The 21,399-nt window shown below is 42.5% G+C and overlaps 1 protein-coding gene across 1 annotated transcript in view; it reads right to left on the bottom strand.

The window, feature by feature from the left end:
- Window positions 1–11,361: 11,361 nt before the first annotated feature.
- doc2b (double C2-like domains, beta) overlaps window positions 11,362–21,399 on the bottom strand; it is a gene marked incomplete at both ends in the record, with an annotated part of 136,448 nt that continues 126,410 nt past the window's right edge. The window contains 3 exons of the mRNA XM_084564241.1: window positions 11,362–11,495; window positions 15,257–15,353; window positions 17,347–17,428. Of these exons, the coding sequence (XP_084420367.1) occupies window positions 11,362–11,495; window positions 15,257–15,353; window positions 17,347–17,428 (313 nt within the window). The remainder of the gene's footprint in view (window positions 11,496–15,256; window positions 15,354–17,346; window positions 17,429–21,399) is intronic.

A 21,399-nucleotide genomic window follows, 5' to 3' on the forward strand; every position in this document is an offset into this window, starting at 1 on the left:
GATCTCTCGTCTTGTGATGTTTTTGTCTTTTTGAAAGTTTTGATTTTTGTTTTTGGAATACCCAGGGGCGTAGCACCAAATTCTGGGCCCTGTACACTCTTAATGTCAGTGGGCCCCTATCCATGCCAGTGCACCAGGCGTGCAAGCAAAAAATTTTTTTTTTTTTTTCATGGGCCCTTTTCCTACTCGGGCCCTGGGTAGTCAGGTCCCCTTTTCTCCCCACTACCATGCCCATGGGAATACCTGCTGTCTCAGCAGCGCTTTCTGTTTTGGTCTTGTTTTGTTTTTTAATTAACTGGGGTCCAACCACCATCACCCAGCTACCCTCCATGACAGGGACAGACCGCAGAAAGGTGTGGAGTGAGTGGAGAGTTAGAGAGAGAACCTCCAGGGGCATGGAGGAAGGAAGTGAACCAGGGTGTGTTGCCTACGGCGACGCTTCAGAAGACATTCCCCATCCATGGCCTTATTTCAGAGAACTGTTCGATGTTCGATTCTCCAAGAATGATTCACGGCAAATGCGTATCATTTTGATCGTATATAGCTAACGCTAGCTAGCTCTTGGTTTTAAAGCAACAACCCAATAACCCTCAGTTTATTATTAAAAATGATCCAGATGCTCATGCAGGACCTCTGGTCAGTTCAGTCTAGATTATTCTGTCAGAACTTTTTTCATTTTGCAAAATTATCAACGGATGAATCGTTTTTACTTTTTACTGTAAGTACATTTCAGAGCCTGTACTTTCTTACTTTTACTTGAGTAAAGGAGTTGAATCAGTACTTTTACTTGTACCAGAGTATTTTTTTACACAAGTATCCGTACTTTTACTTAAGTACAGAATGTGAATACTTTTGCCGCCTCTGTTGGACGGTGGGAGGAAGGTGGAGTACCTGGAGAGAACCCACGCAGACACAGGGAGAACATGCAAACTCTAAACAGAAAGGTCGATGGATTCAAACCTAGAACCTTCTTTCTGTGAAGCATCAGTGCTAACCACCACACCACCATTTAATTTTGAAACGGATTAATTGTTCGACCCTTACAGACTTCACATCACAACTTTATTTTTTTATTTTTTTTTAGCTAATCTATCTATAAATCAAGAAGCGTCTGTGTGTCTGTCCGTCTGTCTGTGGCACGCATATCTCGCGAACCGTTGGCCCGGTTGATTTGAAACTGGGCAGGTGTCTCGCTACGGGCACGAAGATGTGCACTGCTAAGTTTGACGTTGTTTGGATAAGAAATGTAAAATATATCGGTAAAATAGGTTTTCTCCGCTCTAATATTTCCACTACTCCGGTTGCCATGGCATCAAAAACAGCCACTTTCAGAAATTCACCAAAAACGGAGAGGAAGAGGCGGAGCATGCGCACAAATCTTGAGCACTGTTTACAAATCGGCTTTAGAAGAAACCAAACTCAAGGAGAAATGATATTTTGCCCTGGTAACCCTAATAGGCTCAATATCCTCTCCGGCAGGAAAACTAGCATGTAGTCCGCCATCTATCTATAAATCAAGAAGCGTCTGTGTGTGTGTGTGTGTGTGTGTGTCTGTCTGTGGCACGCATATCTCGCGAACCGTTGGCCCGATTGATTTGAAACTGGGCAGGTGTCTCGCTACGGGCACGAAGATGTGCACTGCTAGTTTGACGTTGTTTGGATAAGAAATGTAAAATATATCGGTAAAATAGGTTTTCTCCGCTCTAATATTTCCACTAATCCTCATACACAGCACCTGTAGGCTCCCACTATAGGAATACATACTTCCGACGGGCACTGCACTAGTTCTAATAATGCATGTTACTAAAAACAAAGTTAAGTACCTGCATGAAAACCAGCTGCTACATAGAACCTCTGTTATCCGTCTCTGATCATCTGGGCCACCGCATTAGCGCCTGGATGTTTTCTGACGTAGGGCTCGGCCTCTTTCACTGTTGGCCCCATAATGGGCCGCATTAGGAGACGAGGGCACAAAGAAATAGGCAGTCACACAGCTAATTGATTTTTCTTTGTTCCTCACATCTGAATCAGAGCTGTGCGGCCGTGTGGTTTTCTGCAAGAATAGCCTGGCTAAAGGCACAAAAAGGAGATCCGTATCTGTCTGGATCATCTCGTAATGTCCTCATAGAGGGAAAACGCTTGAAAAATTGCCTTGTCTTTTAATGTGGCCGCACAATAGCGGGCCAGGCTCTGAATGGGAGCGGCGCTCAATGCAAGATAGATTAGATGTCAGAACACTGTGAAGTATATCTAGTTTGCTGAGCTTTCCAGATTTGATTTCTCTGAATATGTTTGTATAATGTGAAATGAATGGCTGCGGCATCAAATTGCCAAGTTGTCTAAAGAGATGCTTCACCAGTTCTATAGAGAAAGATTCTTGAGGACTGCTGTGAAGTCTTACAAAGTCCCCCGGAAAGTCCTCATAAGAGACTATTAATTTACGCTTGCATTAAGACCAGAAACTGTGGAGTTTAGAAGTAGTGGGCGTTCGGCAGCCACAGAGGCTTTAATGACAAGATGCTAATGGTGGCGTTATGGGAAATGTGGGAGCTAGTGTTTTTTGGAGCTGACTCATCAGGGTATTTCTGTCTCTGCTGCATCAGTTTTGACATTTATTTTAAAAATCTGTCTCCTGTGAGTCCTTTTATTTATGGAAGTGTCATAATAATTGACTGAATTCCTGTTATAAATTCATGGCTGTAAGTTGCAATATTGAGCGCAGACATTGGCGGTTCCCTTGTGGTGTTTGGTAACAACTTTGAAGAATGTTAATATGCTAATATGCTAATGGAGATGCTAAAATAAGAAGCCAAAAGTATTCATTCATCAGCCTTTCCACGCATATGAACTTAAGTGACATCCCATTCTTAATCCATAGGGTTTAATATGACGTCAACCCACCCTTTCAGGCTATAACAGCTTCAACTCTTCTGGGAAGGCTTTCCACAAGGTTTAGGAGTGTGTTTTGGGGAATGTTTGACCGTTCTCCCAGAAGCACATTTGTGAGGTCAGACACTGATGTTGGACGAGAAGGTCTGGCTCACAGTCTTTGCTCTAATTCATCTCAAAGGTGTTCTATCAGGTTGAGGTCAGGACTCTGTACAGACCAGTCAAGTTCTTCCACACCAAACTCTCTCATCCATGTCTGTATGGACCTTGCTTTGTGCACTGGTGCTCAGTCATGTTGGAACAGGAAGGGGCCATCCCCAAACTGCTCCCACAAAGTTGGGAGCATGGATTTGTCCAAAATCTCTTGGTATGCTGAAGCATTCAGAGTTCCTTTCACTGAAACTAAGGGGCCAAGCCCAGCTCCTGAAGAACAACCTCACACCATAATCCCCCCTCCACCAAACTTCAGACAAGTACCGTTCTCCTGGCAACCACCAAACCCAGATTATTCCTCCATCAGATTACCAGATGGAGAAGCGTGATTCATCACTCCAGAGAACACGTCTCCACTGCTCTAGAGTCCAGTGGTGGCGTGCTTTACACCACTGCATCCAACGCCTTGCATTGCACTTGGTGATGTATGGCTTGGATGCAGCTGCTCAGCCATGGAAACCCATTCCATGAAGCTCTCTACTGTTCTTGAGCTAATCTGAAGGCCACATGAAATTTAGCGGTCTGTAGTGTTCCCAATCTCTTCCAATTTATTATAATACCACTGACAGTTGACTGTGGAATATTTAGTGGCATCCTATCACAGTACCACGTTGGAATTCACTGAGCTCCTGAAAGCGACCCATTCTTTCACAAAAGTTTGTAGAAGTAGTCTGCATGGCTAGGTGCTTGATTTTATACACCTGTGGCCATGGAAGTGATTGGAACACCTGAATTAGATTATGTGGATGGGTGAGTGAATACTTTTGGCAATATAGTGTACTTTGCATGTTCAAAACAGACACCGCAGAAACTACAGGCAACGTCCACATGGGAAGAAATAACTCTTCCTACCAGCAGGTGGCAGTAGTCTGTATTAGTCATTCACAAGGAGAAACAGGAAGGGCAACTGTTGGCTGGGAGGCTAGAAAGAGCTACAGACCATCTTACAGAGCTGGTCTCTTCTTCATCATGTTGATCAGTTAGTCAACAGTTTATTCATTCTCCCGCCAAAGGGTTGATTCTGGCCAGAAGGATGAATTTCCAAAGAGCAAAAATTACACAAAAAAGACATTAAATCTGTTTTAAAATTGACTCCTTTTCCTGATTTTTTTTTTCCACTAAGGGTTGTGGTCATAACACAACACTGAAACCCAGACCCAGACTGAGAGAGATCTGGAGTTATTTATAGGCTATTATGCTACTGGTCCGGCCCCCTTGAGATTAAATGTGGCCCCTGAACTAAAATGACTTTGTGTTGTTGTGAAAATATTTGTGGAGTTGAGTGTTCTGATGAGATGAAATCGCCTTCGGTGTCCTTTGAACTTAGCTGTCCTGATTACTTTCATCACATCTGTTTCTCTCTTGTCGTGCACTGGCTCGCTAAACCGAACAGCCAATGAGAGAGCAGCGGATCTATGCAGAGCCTGCGTTGAGGCCATTAATAAGCATTTATATGCAGCAGTTGTGTCGAGTTTCTCTGAGACGTAGGCCACAGTTCACATTCTCTGTGGCATTGTTTCCATAATCTTCTTCAATGTCACCAGATTTATTTCCATCCAGTGTTGCATTAATTTTTCACCAAGAGCTTGTATTGATGATGGGAGAGTCTGACCACTGCACAAAGCCTTGGTTCTCAATGGGGTTAAGGTCTGGACTCTGTGGTGGCCAATCCATGTGTGAAGATGATGTCTCATGCTCCCTGAACCACTCTTTCACAATCTGAGCCCCATGAATCCTGACATTGTCATCTTGGAATATGATCCATTGATGGAATAACCTGGTCATTCAGTATATTCAGGTAGTCAGCTGAACTCATTCTTTGGACATATAATGTTGCTGAACCTAGACCTGAGCAACTGCAGCAACCCCAGATCATAGCACTGCCCACACAGGGTTGTGCAGTAGACACTAGGCATGATGGGTGCATCACTTCATCTGCCTCTCTTCTTACCCTGATGGTTCTCCACTATCCTTCCAGTTTTTAATAACGCGTTGGACAGTTCTTAACCCAGTTTTAGTAGTTTCTACAGTCTCCTTAGATGTTTTCTCTGCTTGATGCATGCCAATGATTTGACCCTTCTCAAACAGACTAACATCTTTTCCACGACCACAGGATGTGTCTTTAGACATGGTTGTTGAAGAAATGAGAAGCTACTCATTGCATCAGTTGGGGTTAAATAACTTGTTGTCAGCTGAAAGATAATCACCCATTCAGTAATTATCCAATAGGAGGCTCCTACCTATTTGATTAGTTAAATCCATGTGGAGACTTTTTTTGGCCAGGCAGTGTGTATGACTTTTTTAATTTTTGTACTCTAGTCTTCACTCTAGCCAGCTTCTAACACTTGCGTGATCACTCTGGCCTCACATTAGCAGGACGCACAGCAGTAACGAAGCACCTGTGGCTTTTTCTAGTCAAAACACAGAAAAACGGTATCAGGGCTGCAGAGAACCGCCCGCTGCTTGCACGCCCTATTTGCATGCACGCCTGAGCCTGAGCCTTGCAAACTATCCCACGTCTGACACCTTCACCTACACCTTTCAAGAGCGAAAAGACAAGAACGGAAACAAGGAGAAGCACAAAGATCTTTCCATTTGGCAAAGGACTAAAATATAATTTATAGTCATACATTCAACAAACCAGAACAAATGAAAACAAGTGCCTGAGTGTTCAAAAGGGAACAAAACAACAAAGAAGGGAGTTTAATTCACATCGAGTCACGCTTCCAAGATAGTCAATACAGCAGCCAAACAGGCAATGCGATAGTGTTCAAAGGTACAAAATGTTGTCCAGAAGAAAGACTGACTTATAGCATAATCTTAGAGCATCCACAGTCATATATTTTGTATTTTTTTTATACAGAAAACAGTATCAAACATTAGGCAAAGTCATCTCATGACAAAACCAAGAACATACGCATGCAGTTAGGTTTTTTTTTTCTTCATCGTAATATTGAGCTTGCATACAAAGGCAGACAGATTACAAAATCAAAACCACGTGTCGCTTGTATTCATTACATATTCATCGGAGGAAAGGGGATCGCCGTTGTGCCAAGGAGCGCGTTGAGATGCCGGCGAGGTTCCACGGCCGGCTTGTGCCTCGCAAAATCGATGCGGCTGAAGAGGCTTGTTAACACTTTAAGGAAGCGGGAGGCGCGCGGCCCGATGTGATGCACTGAAGGTTTCATTTACCGGCTCTGATCCTCGGGGTGAACGGAGAAGAGAGGTGGCGAGAGAAGGGAACCTAATAATTCATTTAAACACAGTGTCAGCGATGAAACTTCGGGTGAAGGAGGTTAAATAATATAACAAATGGACATTAGGGCTGTTCTCCACCGTCCCACCGGCGGTAATTAGCCTGATTAAATTCTGAGGAACGAGTCGACGTGCTGCTAAAAACAAACGTGCCCGGCCAGTGACTTACAGCGACGACGTGAGGTAATGACAAAAAGCTGTTAGCTGGATTGCAAATGGCCTGACAGGAATCCTGATCGTGACACGAGGACTGTGTGTACAGCGTGTCTGGAAATTTACGAGAAAGGTGGGCGTGGAGGGGGTGGGGTGGAGGGCATGCAGAAAAGGTCAATCAAACTCATAAATTCACAAACACATGGCATGCATCCAAATCTACTGATCCATGAGAGGGCAACTCAAGTCCTGCACAGGAACGTGGGCATATGAAGGTGTAATATTAAAAGAGAAAAGAAAAATGATTCCGATTAAAATTCTTTGTGTGCGAATTTAGTGGACATAAAAAATCTAAACAACGCTGTTAAATCAGCAGGTTTCTGTACTGTAAAATATATCTAAATCAAGAATTAAACCATTACAACGCCACTGAAACTTGCAGCTTTTCCAAGATTTGACTTATGGACTGTCCCTGCCGCTCTGTTTCCACCGTCTCTCCATTATACTCTCAATACTCTTGTCTTATTGCCCCTCGTTCTCTGAGCTAATAAATCCCTAGCCCCCTTTTTTTTCTTTTGTTAAATTCCTTTTCACTAACAAGACCACGCCTCTTGATATTCAAAGAAGTTTATTTGACCAGGTTAGGAGGGGGAAAGTTAGGAGATGGAACGGAGGGGTCGAGGGGAAGGGAAAGAGAATGGAATAGCGACTGATGGCGATCCTTGGAAGTCTGGATGTAGGAACCCGGGGAGAGAGATTCAGGTTAGATGCGCCTATATAGGCAGGTGTGGGTAATTGGGTGTTTGAGGCGTGGCCCTATTCCTGAACCTCAGTTATTTCAATTTCATTTAAAGGGGAACTACTGTTTTTTACAACCTGGACCTTATTTCTGGCATAAAATACGATCGTTTACTCACCCATATAACTTTTGTGTAATTTGTAGTCCTTTGGGAGATATTTAGATCCATATTAAGCCCCTTGAGGGTTTTTGGGGTTTCCCTGGCATGCCTTTATGCTCTTACCTTCTTCAATTACGTATTGTTAATGTATTTTGTATTGTTGTTGTGTTTTTATTGTATTTTATGTGCCAAATAAATGAAATAAATAAATAAAATTATCCATATAATGGGAGTGAATGGGGCACCGAACGCAGCCTCTAAATAACGCATTATCTGCCGCGAAACTCGTTCATTTCTACTAGTTTTTTGCAACATGGCTGAATATTTTTCTGAGTTTGCAGTAGCAAATTACAGGTAAATAAACAAGCCGACAGTCGCGGGGGGTGCGCGGCACTCAGAGATGACATCATCCAGGTCAGAAGACATCATCTGGGGTCTGTAGGTCAATCTACAGACCCCAGATGATGATAACAGGTAACTCCGGACTCAACGGGGAATAGCACTAGCGCACGATAACAAAATATTGGTGAAACAAACGAGTTTCGCGGCAGATAATGTGTTATTTAGAGGCTGCGTTTCGGTGCCCCATTCACTCCCATTATATGGATATACGCAGATCTGTAAAATCTGTCACTGCTGCTTTCAGTCCTGCTTTTTTACAGATGTGTTTAGATTCTTGTCATCCACCGTCGCCGGGCTGCGACTTTCACCCATCTCTGTTCCCAGAAATGTGAGCTCAAATACAAAGCTTGAGATTTAACATCAGAATACTATCAGGAACGGTAAAGGTGCACATTCTCGGAGGGCGTACCGTGGAGTCGACGGGGATAAACGTGTACATTCTGCTGTGATACATTTATAGTGGAGCTGCTTGCATTTTTAAAAAGAAATTCTCAACAGATGCAACTGCATATTAACAATACACACACACACACACACACACACTGCTAGGATATTAAAAAGTCTGCCCTTCTTCTCATCCCTGCTCCGTCTCAGCGAAGCTTGCATTGCATGACTGACTGAATGACGGCGGTGCGACTTTAGCCGGCGGCGTGTTTGCCCTTACAGCCGCAAACTTCAACCTCAGCAACAATCGGCTGTTGTAAACATGCTTTTTTATATTTTTATCACCATTTTTTTTATTTTTTTAAAGATTTGAAGTCTGTTTTTAAAATTCTGCCCTTTTGACATACAGCAGAGGTGCGTTTTTCGTCCACATTTCAGCTGATAATGCAGTCAGCGGGTTTTTTTTATTTTATTTTTATTTATTTATTTTTCATTCTCTAGAGTGTAAACATTAGGCTGCACACACACATGCCATAGAGCTGCCCAATCATGCGGCGCCGTGGCTCGACAAGTGATTTCCACCGCGCGGGTCGGCCGGCGCACTTCATCCCGCCGTTGATTACAGCTGCCCGTCTGCTCTCTCCGCGCGGTAAACGGCGGCGCGCGTGATTGACGCCGGATGTTTTTCGCAGATCATCAGAATCACTGCATGCATATGAGATTTTACATCCACGACCGTCCTCTGCTCCTCGGCTAATCACAGCAACACAGCAGCTGTCACATGATTGTGCTCTTATTGCACTCGTTCACTAGCTGACCTTCTGACACCCCCGGAGGCCTGTCTGAAGGAAATTTCATCTCGTCCTTGATGTTTTGAACCCCCTTCGCTTTCACTCTTAAGAAATCTAACACTTGTGAAATCACTTCTGACCACGGACAGACTCCCAGCTGATTGAAAACAGCGCTCTGGGCTTGTTCCCGTGACTCATCTCTCAATTATACTTTCAGCAAAACGTTGCTTTCGGCCTCTTTTTCCTTGTAAATAAGAAAGAAAGCAGCGGTTCAGGATGGCTGAATGGATCAAACACTTGAGGAGCCTTGACATCAGGGTTACCACAAAACTCGGCAGCTCTACAGATAAGAGGTTGGGCTGAAAAAATCAGCAAAGGGTTACGACACATTGCATTGTCTCATGCTGACTGAACAACAGGGGTGCGCAGGGAATGGATGTTTATCAGGAGAGGTTTAAGCAAAGTTTAATCCTGTATTGGCTTGTTTTGGCGGCTAAATTGCTTTCTTATTTGAGAGAAACGTCTGGCAACTGCTACTTAGTCAACAACCATCCTGTTATTAACTCAACAATGCTCAGATTTTGGAGTTATTTCGTGTAGTCGGTCTGGTTGCTCCAATAAAGGCCTCAGTATGCTTCAAACAAACACCGTACAAAGACAGATCTTTTTGCTTCACCTCTTGACGCCAATCGCTTCCACTCAGACTCCAGCCGAGATAACGTACGTATTCCTCTAATTCAATACATACCTAGGAAACTTTTGCAAGCACTAGTTTCTCGTAGGACCGGTCGGAGTGGGAACTACATCCGGTTAATGGAAGCTAACGAATTTAGATTAACGTTTTAAAGTTCAGAAGTCCTAAGTGAAAAGCTTGAGCTTTGTTTGCATCATACCTGAAATTATATCTATACTACGTACCATAGACAAATGAACAATCTCCACTTAATTTCAGCATCAGCTTGAAAGCAAAAACACAAATAATTATTATTTTTTTAAAATATATAATTGTAAATCAATTCAGAGGCGTCAAGGGGTTAAGACGGCCGCTGCTCTCTTTCACAGAGAATTACAGGACGTAAAAGCTCCTGCTCGGCTTTCAATCGCTCGTTCCTCGTATCGCGGGAGTAAATAAAGATAAAACAGTCAGTGGGGGAAGGTAATTAAAAGCAGAATGGGGTCTGACTGCGCAGCTACAGTACGACGAGATCAGCGAGTGAAATGTATGAATAATAATAAAAAAACTCATGAGGAGGGTTTGGTTGCTGTGCTAAATGCTTTACTGCATCATGGAAAATTGAGTGGAGTGGCGTCTGCATCCAGGGACGTTTTGGAAACTTTTTGAATTTGACAATCACTCCATGAATGGCCAGATTTGCAAATGTGTGAACTTAAAGCAGGGTTTGAGCTTCTATTATAAGCTAAGTTTCCTAGTTTTCTTAAAAAATAGAGGAGGCTATGATAGCGGACTTTTTTTGATGTCAAGAGTTAAAATTAATCACAAAAACTTTGCTGTGACACTGCCTTTCAGTAGGAGAAGAACAGTGTAATGTTTGACCCATCCATCCACCTCGACCTCCTCCCTTTTTGCAGATATTGTGCCTTTACAATAACAGTAAAACCTTCTTTGCTCTCGGCGGACGATGTGAAAAAGTTGGATTTTTGAGTCTCATACCGTCATCTAGTTAGTTTGGAGCGCACCGAGGCCTTGACTTGCGCAGTATTTTAAGGATTGAGGACCCTAAACGATAAATGACTTCTAAAACGTAAAGGGTGAATGACGACAGGACCCAGCCGAAATGTTTTACAATCGCAGTGAAGTGCAGCTTCATTGAAACGACCGCTCGTCTACAATACTTTCCGATCAAGCGCGCTGAACATCCTCTACATTTTGTTTTTGTTTTTCCCTGTACATAAATATTTGCTACATCCTTTTGTTAGTTTCTTCTCCATTATTTTACCTCCTACAGTTCTGCTCTACTCCATAAACACAAAGATGACGTTTGTTGTGCTGTTTCAGGGTTTTTGGCGAAAACAATTCAGCCGCTATAAAAGATCTCATTGAATACTAGGCTCCTTTTATCTGGGAAAACCAACGCAGCGAGCCCCGTCGTACATTTTGTCGAGCTGTGTAACCCCTATTGTATTTGCGAAGGTGGTGTTGAACATAAGATTTGGATATGTTTATTCAAGCCCTGTTGAGAGGAAATACATTCCCAAGGAGAGGTGTCGCGGGTCGCTGTGGCCAACATGAGGAAAACCCAGGATGCTGAGAGGAGGAGGAGGAGGAGGAGGAGGAGGAGGCAGGCAAATGAAGGCGGGAGTCGGTGTCTGGTGCAGCCGGGGAACCAACAGGTCGGACGACAGGATGAAGGTCTTCAGTCATTTAACGAGCCGGGTAGTTCATTGGTCAACGTGTGCCAGCGCTCAATTTTTTTGTCCTTGTTTTTGAGGCAGTCGAACCAGTGTTTGAGCCTCTCGCCGTTTGCATTGATGCCCAGAGATACTCCACCTAGAAGAACAGGGGGGGGGGGGGGACAGAGACGGCATGAGTCACCCTGAGGTCTTTTGCAAAGCGCGTGCTGGAGATTCACAATGCGTCGCATCAGAAAATCATTATAATCTCTTAGCAACGGCACAAAACAGCTGAGCATTAGAGACATTTTACGGCCATTAGAGAAGCTTTAAAAGAGGTTTATTAATGGTGCATGCTTAAAATACATCTGACAACAGCAGCAGCCAAATGGGGAGGGAAGGGAGGTTGAAAAATATATCAAGTTAGCACATGATTTATTTATAACTTATCAACACTTAATGAAGGATTAGAAAGTAGACCCAAACTATTTTATACACCCAGATAAAAGGTTGATAGACAGGATATTAAATACTCAATGAAGCACAGACATGTGTTGAATGAATAATGGTGCTATCTGAAGTCACTAGCGTTATCCTGTGCTCTGCTACGTCGCCCGAGGCATCCATCATAGTTTAATGTGATCATTAGTAAGCACACTGAGCTATTCCTTAATCTAATTCCTGGTAGTGTTTTAGTCTTTGAAGGTGATCTGATGATTTAGCCTCTGTTGTACCGTTGTAGACGCAACTGACTGATCACAACCACCGATATAGGTGTAGTGCAGATAACTTGTAAGTGATTTGGTGCAAGTGTCTACTATCAGAGTAGGTAAAGTGTACTTGAATGCTTCTGCCATCATTTGATATGATTCTCTCTCTCGTTTTCATCCGTACATTCACCCGTTTGTTCCGGCCAAAAATCTCCAACTTGGACTCTTCAGTAAATGACTCAGCCACTGAAATGCTGGTACGCCTTAGCCCTCTCCAAGTGTTTGTCCTCGTCTACCCTCCCGAGAAGAGGCTCAGAGATGCTCCTCGTCCACCGAGACTCTACTCGACAGCTCCTCTTTGACGACGGGGCTTTCGCTGATTGGAGTCTTTATTTAGTCGTTTCTGTATCTGTGATGAACATGGTTTTCAATCTCAAAGTGTAGATATTTGGATATATTTATGGTATGGCTGTAATGGCGCTTTCGACATTTCGCTTTGCCTGTGCCTGGACCAAAAAACTGCACTTCTACATGCTTGCAAATATTGAAGAAACAAGCTGGAACAACAGCAACTGGACTCGTAGAGTTTCTTGAAGACGTTTCATCCAAGTAGCTTCTTTAGTTTTAAAGAACCGGTGGGCAGTTGGGGTTTAAATAGGAACATCTGTGGTTGGTGCCCGCCAGAAACTCACATGATTAGGGTCTGTTAACAACCAGATACTGATCTGTAATTGGAGGACTATCTGTTTTGGCCCTCTAATTCATTCATGTCAATAGTCTCAAGGTGTGAACAGGGGTGACACTCTTTGGGGACAGATGTTTAGATTGCGTTGCAAACTGATGGCAGATTATCTTGGCAAGGGGATTTCCAATTTCCTCCAACTACAGATGAGTATCTGGTCATTAACAGACTCTAGTCATGTGAGTTTCTGATGGGCAGCACCCACAGATGTTCCTGTACAAACCCAAACTATCCACCAGGCTACGGCACAGAAGAAGGTAGTTGATATCGCGGCTCTGCGTGGCTCCACCCTCGGATCGTACTGATCAGACTCTGGCTCCAAACTTGCAAGATGGCATCTTAAACATTTCTACTAAACGTACTATTTCCAGGTTCACACTGAAACCTCAGACTTTTGGACGCCACTGCACGGCCACGACTATGTATGCGGAGAAAGACACAAAGCATAAACGGGATTGATACGTGCACACAGGAAGAAATAACTCCTAAATTAAGATATATCTTTGTTGTGAAAAGAAAAAAAAAGAAACTGCTCTGAGCAGATGAGACCAGAGACTCCTTGTTGATTTATCAGGGAAAAGCAAAATAGCAGAATAATCCCCAAACAGAGAAATGCAGTCTAATATAAACACAATGTCTAAAAAATGAACAATTATGTGACTATTTCTCAAGGGAAACGCTCTTATATGCTAATCTGTTCTCAAGCTTACGACAAAACAATTGACTTTTTGAAAGGAACATTTTATTATATTATTTTAAGATGCTTCTTTACGGGTTTTGTAATATTTCAGCCATGATTTCCAGACATAAATATAAAGCAGATGTGTCCAATGAAGGATGTAAAATACTAAAAACGGGCAATACGAATGCAAATGCATGAGAAATGAGAAATAGTGCTGCAACAAACATTTACTTTCTGAGTCGCTGATTAATCCTTTGCTTAAATTACCACTAATTAATAATAAGAATAATGATATCTTCAACCATTAAACTTTTAACCTTTTATTCAAACATTTTCTTATAATAACATATTTGAATATGAAATCTGTGAAATTAGAAACTTTAATTGATGATACTTTTGTTGATTTTAATATATATTCTTCCATTAATTAGCATTCATAGTGTTGATATGATTTAACTTAAATGGCTTGAGCCAGTTGCAAATGGAAATGGTATTGTTGAGATGCTAAAGGTTTGTTGCACCTACTTGTAGGCGGTTTAGGCTTCTGCGTCATTTTGACGTTGCCGGACATGCACCTCCCTTGAAACGTAACTACGTGCCACGGCGACGAAGACACGTAGCGTGTTTCCGTTTTGTTATTTACTGGCTGCTTCTCCATCAAAAGTTAACTGAGGAGGTTCAGAGATGCAAACATTTGTACGACTCATCTTCGGCGAGATTTCGGTGAAAGTTTCAGTTGCCATTGTTGAAAGTGAAGCAGGAAGAAGAAACAAAAGTGAACCCGACTGGTAAAAAAGACACAGTGTTGACGAGCGCACAAGTATAAATGGCTCACACCAGTGCAGGCTTTGTACATAGGTTACGGAGTCTATGTCCCGCAGTACTATAAAAGAGCCTTTAGAGAGTAACATTAATGGAAATTAGTTTAGTTTTATGGGTCTATGGCTCCGTTCAGGCTTTGCATTAGCATCCAGCCTGGGCAATCCAGAGCGGACTTTAAGTACCTGGCATTAAAACGCATCCCCAGCCAGCACTTGAGATCTGATCTCAGTTTCTCTCTCTGTACGCAAATAAACTCCCACATCATTTAGGAGCTGCTGATGGGTCTCTGCCTACTAACAGCTGGAACAAGCTGTGAAGTTTCTCTCTGTCTCTCGCTAAAAAAGCTTTATTTTCCAGCGATCATTTACAACAGCGGTTAAACTCCTCTTACTCCTCTCTGCTGAGTAGGCGGTCTTTAATGTCACCCAGGATACATTGTGTGTTCACACTACGAAAGGAATGCAGCCAAACGTGTCTCAGACCATCTCAAAATGTGGACTGACATCATGCGTGTTCACACCTGGACTTTAAGCTGGTCACTGGTGATGGGATGGCCCAGGACGGATGTTAGGTGGGCAAGGTCTGAGCGGGGCTACAAGCAGAAACAAACTGCTGACAACTTGCAAATGCACTAGAACAAAGAACTGCCATGATAGCCATTAGCATCTGCTCTGGGGGTCTTTGTCTGAAACAGTTGAGGATGCAAAGACAACTCCCAGGCTCTGACCACGGACAAACAATCAGAATACTGGTGAAAAAGCTGCATAGGGTACCTTTAACCAGTACCCAGTATGGCTCACTACTTGTTTGTTCCCCAGCCCCTGGGCACGGGCAGGGCCGGCCAGATGGCAGACTCAGCTGGACAGAAGTGCCAGTTGTTCTGCTGAAGCTGCTCGTCCCTCCGTCACCGTCATCTGTCATGAGCGCAGAGCTGGCGTGGTACGGGCCCCACCTGTGCTTACCTATGAAATCGTTCGACTTTCCGATGTCGTAGTCCCACACGGTCACCTCCAAGGTCTTTTTGGTGAGGTCTGCATATTTTATGTCGTAACAGAACTCCTGCAGAAAGTGAAACGGGAGAACGTGAGAGTCCATTCTGCTTCAGCACCTTCACAACAGAACACTCTTCTGCACGGTTTTGGGGTTTGCATAATAATCATTACAATCATGAGTGGAGCTGACATTTGTTTCATGTTCGGATGAAGCCACGCCTCGTTGTTTAGCATTTTTGTTACTGATTTGAATTTGCAATGTGTGAAACAGGAGCCTTTATTCTGGATTTCAATCTGTGGTTCAATCGGGGTTGCTGCTCCCCCTTAATGAAATCGATGCCTCGCTACGGAGGAAGCCCCCATTGTCTCTGACAGAAAGGCCAAGAGGTGATGGAGGAATATGGGTGCAAAAATGTCAGAGGAAATGTCAAGCCGCTGGCCTGCGTGAGCGTTTGGCCGCGGACGTCCGCTCGTATACGGGCCAGTCCTCCCCGAGCCCGAGCCGCCTCGTGCCATGAAGCACGGCAGGGCCCGCTCAGCCTCGAGAACCGCGTTTGGCGTCCTTCTGCAGAACACGGCCGGGTCCTCGGAGACTCTGATGTCAACAGAATTTACAATCAATCACTACAAAGGAGGCGTTCGGCTGTGAGACCGAGCGGCTCTGACTCAGTCTGCGAGAAAATAAATGTGTTGATTGCTAAAATTGTGTCCTGATGAATTTAACAAAGCTGCAGCGTTGCACCTCTGGAGGCTCTAAATAACCCATTGTACTGTATGTCAGCTCCCTAGCTTAAAGAAGCATTATTTGATTTTTTTGGCAACTTGGACCAAAAATAGTTAATTTGGTGTAAACAAACAGCAATCTGTTCTATTTGTTCATGTTTCTCTCCACATTCCAGGATCTAAATGTTTCACAGACCTGGTTTTGTTTTGGACTGCAGACCTAACTTTGAATTATTCTGTCTCTTAAGCAAACTGCAAAACATTTGAAACCTGAAAAGTTTGCACAATTTTGGCACAGTCTATGACAATGTCTTTTTGTTCATTTATTTGTAAAAACTAAGAATTCCTGCAGCTTTAAATGTATTATTCATAGAGCCTTAAATGTTTAATTGCTGCATCTTACTATGTATGATTACTGCAGCTGTCAATGTATATTCCTGCAACTTCAAATGTATATTTCTGCAGCTTTAAATGTGTAATTGCTGCATCTTACAGTTTGATTGCTGCGTTTTACTATGTATGATTCATGCAGCTTTAAATGTGTATTTCTGCAGCTTTAAATGTTTAATTGCTGCAGCTTTAAATCTTGATTCCTGCAACTTTAAGTGTATATTTCTGCAGCTTTAAATGTTTAATTGCTGCATCTTACTATGTATGATTCCTGCAACCTTAAATGTTTGATTGCTGCAACTTCAAATGTATGATTTCTACAGCTTTAACTGTAAATGTTATATTATGATTGGTGCCACTCTAAATGTATTTTCAAAGCGTTTTTCTACAGCACTAAATTGCCAAGGCACTCATTTGCACATTCACAACTATCAGCCGCGGCTCACATAAAGCTTACATTTTTATTCAGATGTTGCTAAGATTGTGATCTGTTCCTAACTTCCTTGCTATCCTAGCCATGCTCAAGCTAAGAAAGAACCGCGGTCTTTAAAGAAATGATAACAGCAGTGGTTTTTAAATCTGTTTCATCAACATCGTAATCTTTGGTGGCGACATGCACCAAACAAAGATTTTCATCAAATGAGAAAAGATGACATAAGGTCGTCTCCCGTGACATAGTCCCGCCTAAATCTAGACAAGGCTTTGGTTCTGATGCTCGCCCCGACAAGTAATCTTATCTTGTGATGAATTAAGAAAAATGTGCTTGTTTTCAACCCGTCAGCCGTGCCCTCTCAAGATGGCGTTGGCCTGTCCCGGGGGGCGATGGAGGTGGCTCGGCACATAAAAGCACCAGATAAACAGTCGACTCAGACAGAGTGAAAGGAAAATACGGATAAAATGAAACCGGAGCCGCAAGGTTTTACCCGAGCAGCAGCAGCGGTTTATACCTCATTGAACTCGGGATTGAGCGTCTTCTTTTTCACAGCAGTCTTGTGCTTTGACTTTTTGTTCTCGTCAGGCTTCAGGTACCTGGGGGAGACGAAAGGGGAGGGAGGTAGACTTAATACAGGACTCAAAGCTTTCTTTGCATTCGTCTTTTCAGACATTTTGAAAAAACCCATCAGTAATTTAAAACCTCAGACAACGTAATGTCATCTCCCTGGACATTTCCCAGCTTTTATATTGTTCTGTCCTCCAGGGGGTGCTGTGGTACTGCCCTATATTTACCACAGGTTGCATTGCAAAACACACTCTACATTGTCTTAGTTTAACACACTTTACATATATAGGTATTTGTTTTTCTCACTCTGCAATACATAAATGCCGCTGCTGCTGATGCGTCACCCTCCTCCATCAAGACAGATGTCCAACACACGGTCCGTTAAGCAATGAAATCTCTTTTTAGTGTCTTTTTGATGAGATTACAGAAGAGAAGACACCTCGCCTGGAGGCAGCGAGACACTCCCGAAGTCAGTCGATGCTCCCGGGCCACCAGCGTGTAGTTTATTTAGCCCTTTAATCTCAAGTTGTCATATCGGTATCAGGCTGTTATGAACTCAGGGGCCGCTCCGCCTCTTCGGGATACCCCTCTAGGATCACGGTGATATGTCACTGTTGTTTTCTTTCTTCCTTTCCAGATATTTGCGGTGCCAGTTTATTAGGAACGCTCGGATTCGAGAGATCCAAAGAGTTTGTTGTCACGTGCACAGCGTAGAAAGGTGTTTCCCTTCTTTTGCCGTCCGCCCAAATGTCTAACAGCATAAAATCTGAGAATATAAAAAGATAGCTAGTGCAAATATCAGTGTGCAAATAAGAGTGTAAGCATGAGGTAGTCCATGATTCTAGATTCCTGTCAGCTGTTTAGGAGTCTGATGGTGGTGGGGAAAAAAGGACTTCTTCAGTTTCGAGGTCCTACATTTCACACTCCTGTATCTCCATCCTGAGGGTAGGAGTGTGAACAGTCTGGGTTGGGTGAATGGAGGCAGCTCTCCTGTGGACTCTACGCTTGTAGATGCTCTGCAGAGAGGTTCACTGGAGTCCTGGTGATCACTCTCTGCAGGCGTTAGTGCTGCCGTAGCACACGGTGATGCAGCCGGTCAAGATGCTCTGAACGACGCAGCTGTAGAAGTCGCAGAGGATCTTAGACGACATGTTGAACTTCTTCGGCCTCCTCAGGAAGTGCAGCCGCTGTTGAGCCTTCTTGACCAACTGTGTGGTGCTCAGTGTCCATGTGAGGTCTTCAGTAACATGGACCCCCAGGTACTTAAAGCTGCTCTTTCCACTTCAAGCTCCCAGATAAACAGTGGCTGATGAGGGCTCCTCTCCTGCCCCCACGTCCACTATCATCTCCTTGGTCTTGTCGGTGTTGATGGCGAGGTTGTCGACTGGCCACCTCCCTCCTGTAGGCAGCTAAACGCAATGTAGCTTTGACCAAAGTTAAGTTTTTATTTAAACTGCTCTCAATGTAATTAGGGAGTCATTTATAGTATGGTAGAAGAGCTTCTGCATCCATGTACATGTTGAAATACACAGTATTAAAAACGTCTCTCAGGAAATTCGACCAAAATTAAACAGTGCAGCTGTATGTGGAAAAATATGCAGTATAAATAAAACCTGACTTCATTCTTTACAGGTTTTTGTGACTCCAGTTTATTGTCGACACTCCTTCAATAAATCCTACTTTGACCAAAGACATATCATTTTTATTTGAACTGTTCAAGAGAGGCTCAGACTTTCCTGTTTCCAGTATTTACTCTGTACAGTAAAATGAGAATAAAGTGCTTGATTAAACAGCACAAGTTGGTGGCAAATTTAATTTTAAAAAAGCAGCTCCGTGCACAAGTTATTGTGCCGTTGTATTAGACCGCATTATAGTTTGGAGTCCGTAACAAACTGGAAACTGAGAGTAAGTCGTGAAATATTCAGTAGGAGTCTGTGGTGTTTGAGGCGTCGCGTATAAAACACGAGTTACTTATCCTGCATAGCCTTCAGGATGTTGCTCTGTTGTTCCTCTTATTGTCTTTCTTGTTCATTTATAATTTAAACTGTCTTAGAGAGGTTTAGTCTTAATACAGGGTCGTGGTTGTTGAACGGTGTGATACTGAGAAGTGTTTTCAGTATTTAGTCAGTATTTGAGATATCTCTTAATAAAGTGCACTGCAGTTAATACTGTTGAAAGATGCAGTGATTTAAAGTATAAATTAAAGTTTCTTTGAGGAGCCAGTTTATGTTCAGTTATTATTTAAACAGTTTCAGCATTTAGTCTGCCTTGACTCACACCACTGTACTATTAAAGAGTGCAGCTGGTTGAATCAGCAGCTCTGTAGAACAGCTTCAACCAAAATGGAATATTAAATGTACCAGTTATTGTGCTCCTGTGTGACACGTATTATATTTAGTAATGGCCATGTAACACACTGGAAACTGAGAGCATGTTGGTTCCTGGGTAAAAATGAAGTGCATTTTATTTTAATGTAATAAAACGTACCTCAGTATCAGTAAGTACATTTATAGCACATTGTCATTTGTGTGCTAAATATAAGTGAAATAAATGCATATTACAAACATACTGGTCAAACGTGCATTGCTCCCCCAGTAGTACTTACTGTAGGTGTACTTTCACTCGTTTAGTGTGTTTTAAACAGTTTAAAAATACATATATTTGCTTTTATGTTAAAAAAAAGCCACAAATTGATCAGTTGTCTTATCTATCTATCTATCTATCTATCTATCTATCTATCTTGACAAAATGTAGAAAGACTTGCAACTCGACTTGGACTTTAACACCAATAACTTTTGACTAGCTAACCCTAACCCTAACCCAGCTTCTCTACACATTAGTAGTGGACATATTGACCAAGGTTATGTTTGTTAATTATTTAAAGACAGATTTTAACTCCACGTGTGATCCTTTTCTGCCTTGACTCTTTAAACACAGTGTCAGAGAGGAGGATGCTGGCAACAGTGGAGACCATCCTGGACAACACATCTCACCCACTCCACAACACACTGGCCATCAAACTTTATAACTCCTCCCGCTGAGTGTTGGTCACTCTTAACACTGTCAACACTTCAGACTCTGTTAATTTATTTGCAACCTCTTACCTCTGTATATTGTGAATACTTGTGCAATATTATTTCTTTTACTTTAAATGCATCTTACTTACTTTTATATATTTTTGTACAACTTTTATTCTATTGTATTTGCTCTGTTAACTTGGAACTGTCACTTTATGGAAGCAACAGCAACAAAACAAATTCCTTGAAGGATTAATAAAGTATTCTGATGCTGATTCTGATTCATACCAAAGATTTACAAATGTGTCTCAATAGGAAGCACTACTATGAAACGGTGCAGCCAGTTAAATCAGCAGCAGCTCTGTAAAACAGCTTCAACAAAAAAAAAAAAAAATTAAATGTATAAGTTATTATGCTGCTGGAAACTGAGAGTATGGTGCAGAGGTGTTGCAAAAACAAAAAACTTATTCTAGTCAACCTCCAGGGTCTTGTTATTTTCCCTGTCATTGGCTCAGTTTTGAGGGGCCACTTTATTAGGCACACGTGGCGAGAACTAACCCAACCCTCCTCCAATAAATCCTTCTCTCGCCAAGTTGTGTTTGTTTTTTTATCTAAAAAGTTAAAGACAGATTTTAACTTGACGTACGATCCTTTCGGAGGCAACGTTGGGAATGTTTTCAGTATTTAGTATTAGAAATATGTCTCAGTAGGAAGAACTGCTATTAACGAGAGCTGCAAGTTGACCAGCTTCATCGAAAAAATATTAAATGCACGAGAAGAGACACGCTGGAAACTGAGAATATTGCAAAAACAAATTCTGGTGAACCGTCAGGGTCTTGGTTATTGTTCTCTTTCTCTTTAGACATTTGAAGAGACAGTTTATTAGATCCACTTTACTAAAACTAAATCCAGACTGTGTGTTTTCAGAATTTCATTTGCACAGATTCATACCAAAGTATAAAACTATCTGGTATGGATAAATC

Source organism: Chelon labrosus, assembly GCF_963514085.1.
Source record: "Chelon labrosus genome assembly, chromosome: 17".
In the NCBI taxonomy this organism is placed as follows: Eukaryota; Metazoa; Chordata; class Actinopteri; order Mugiliformes; family Mugilidae; genus Chelon; species Chelon labrosus.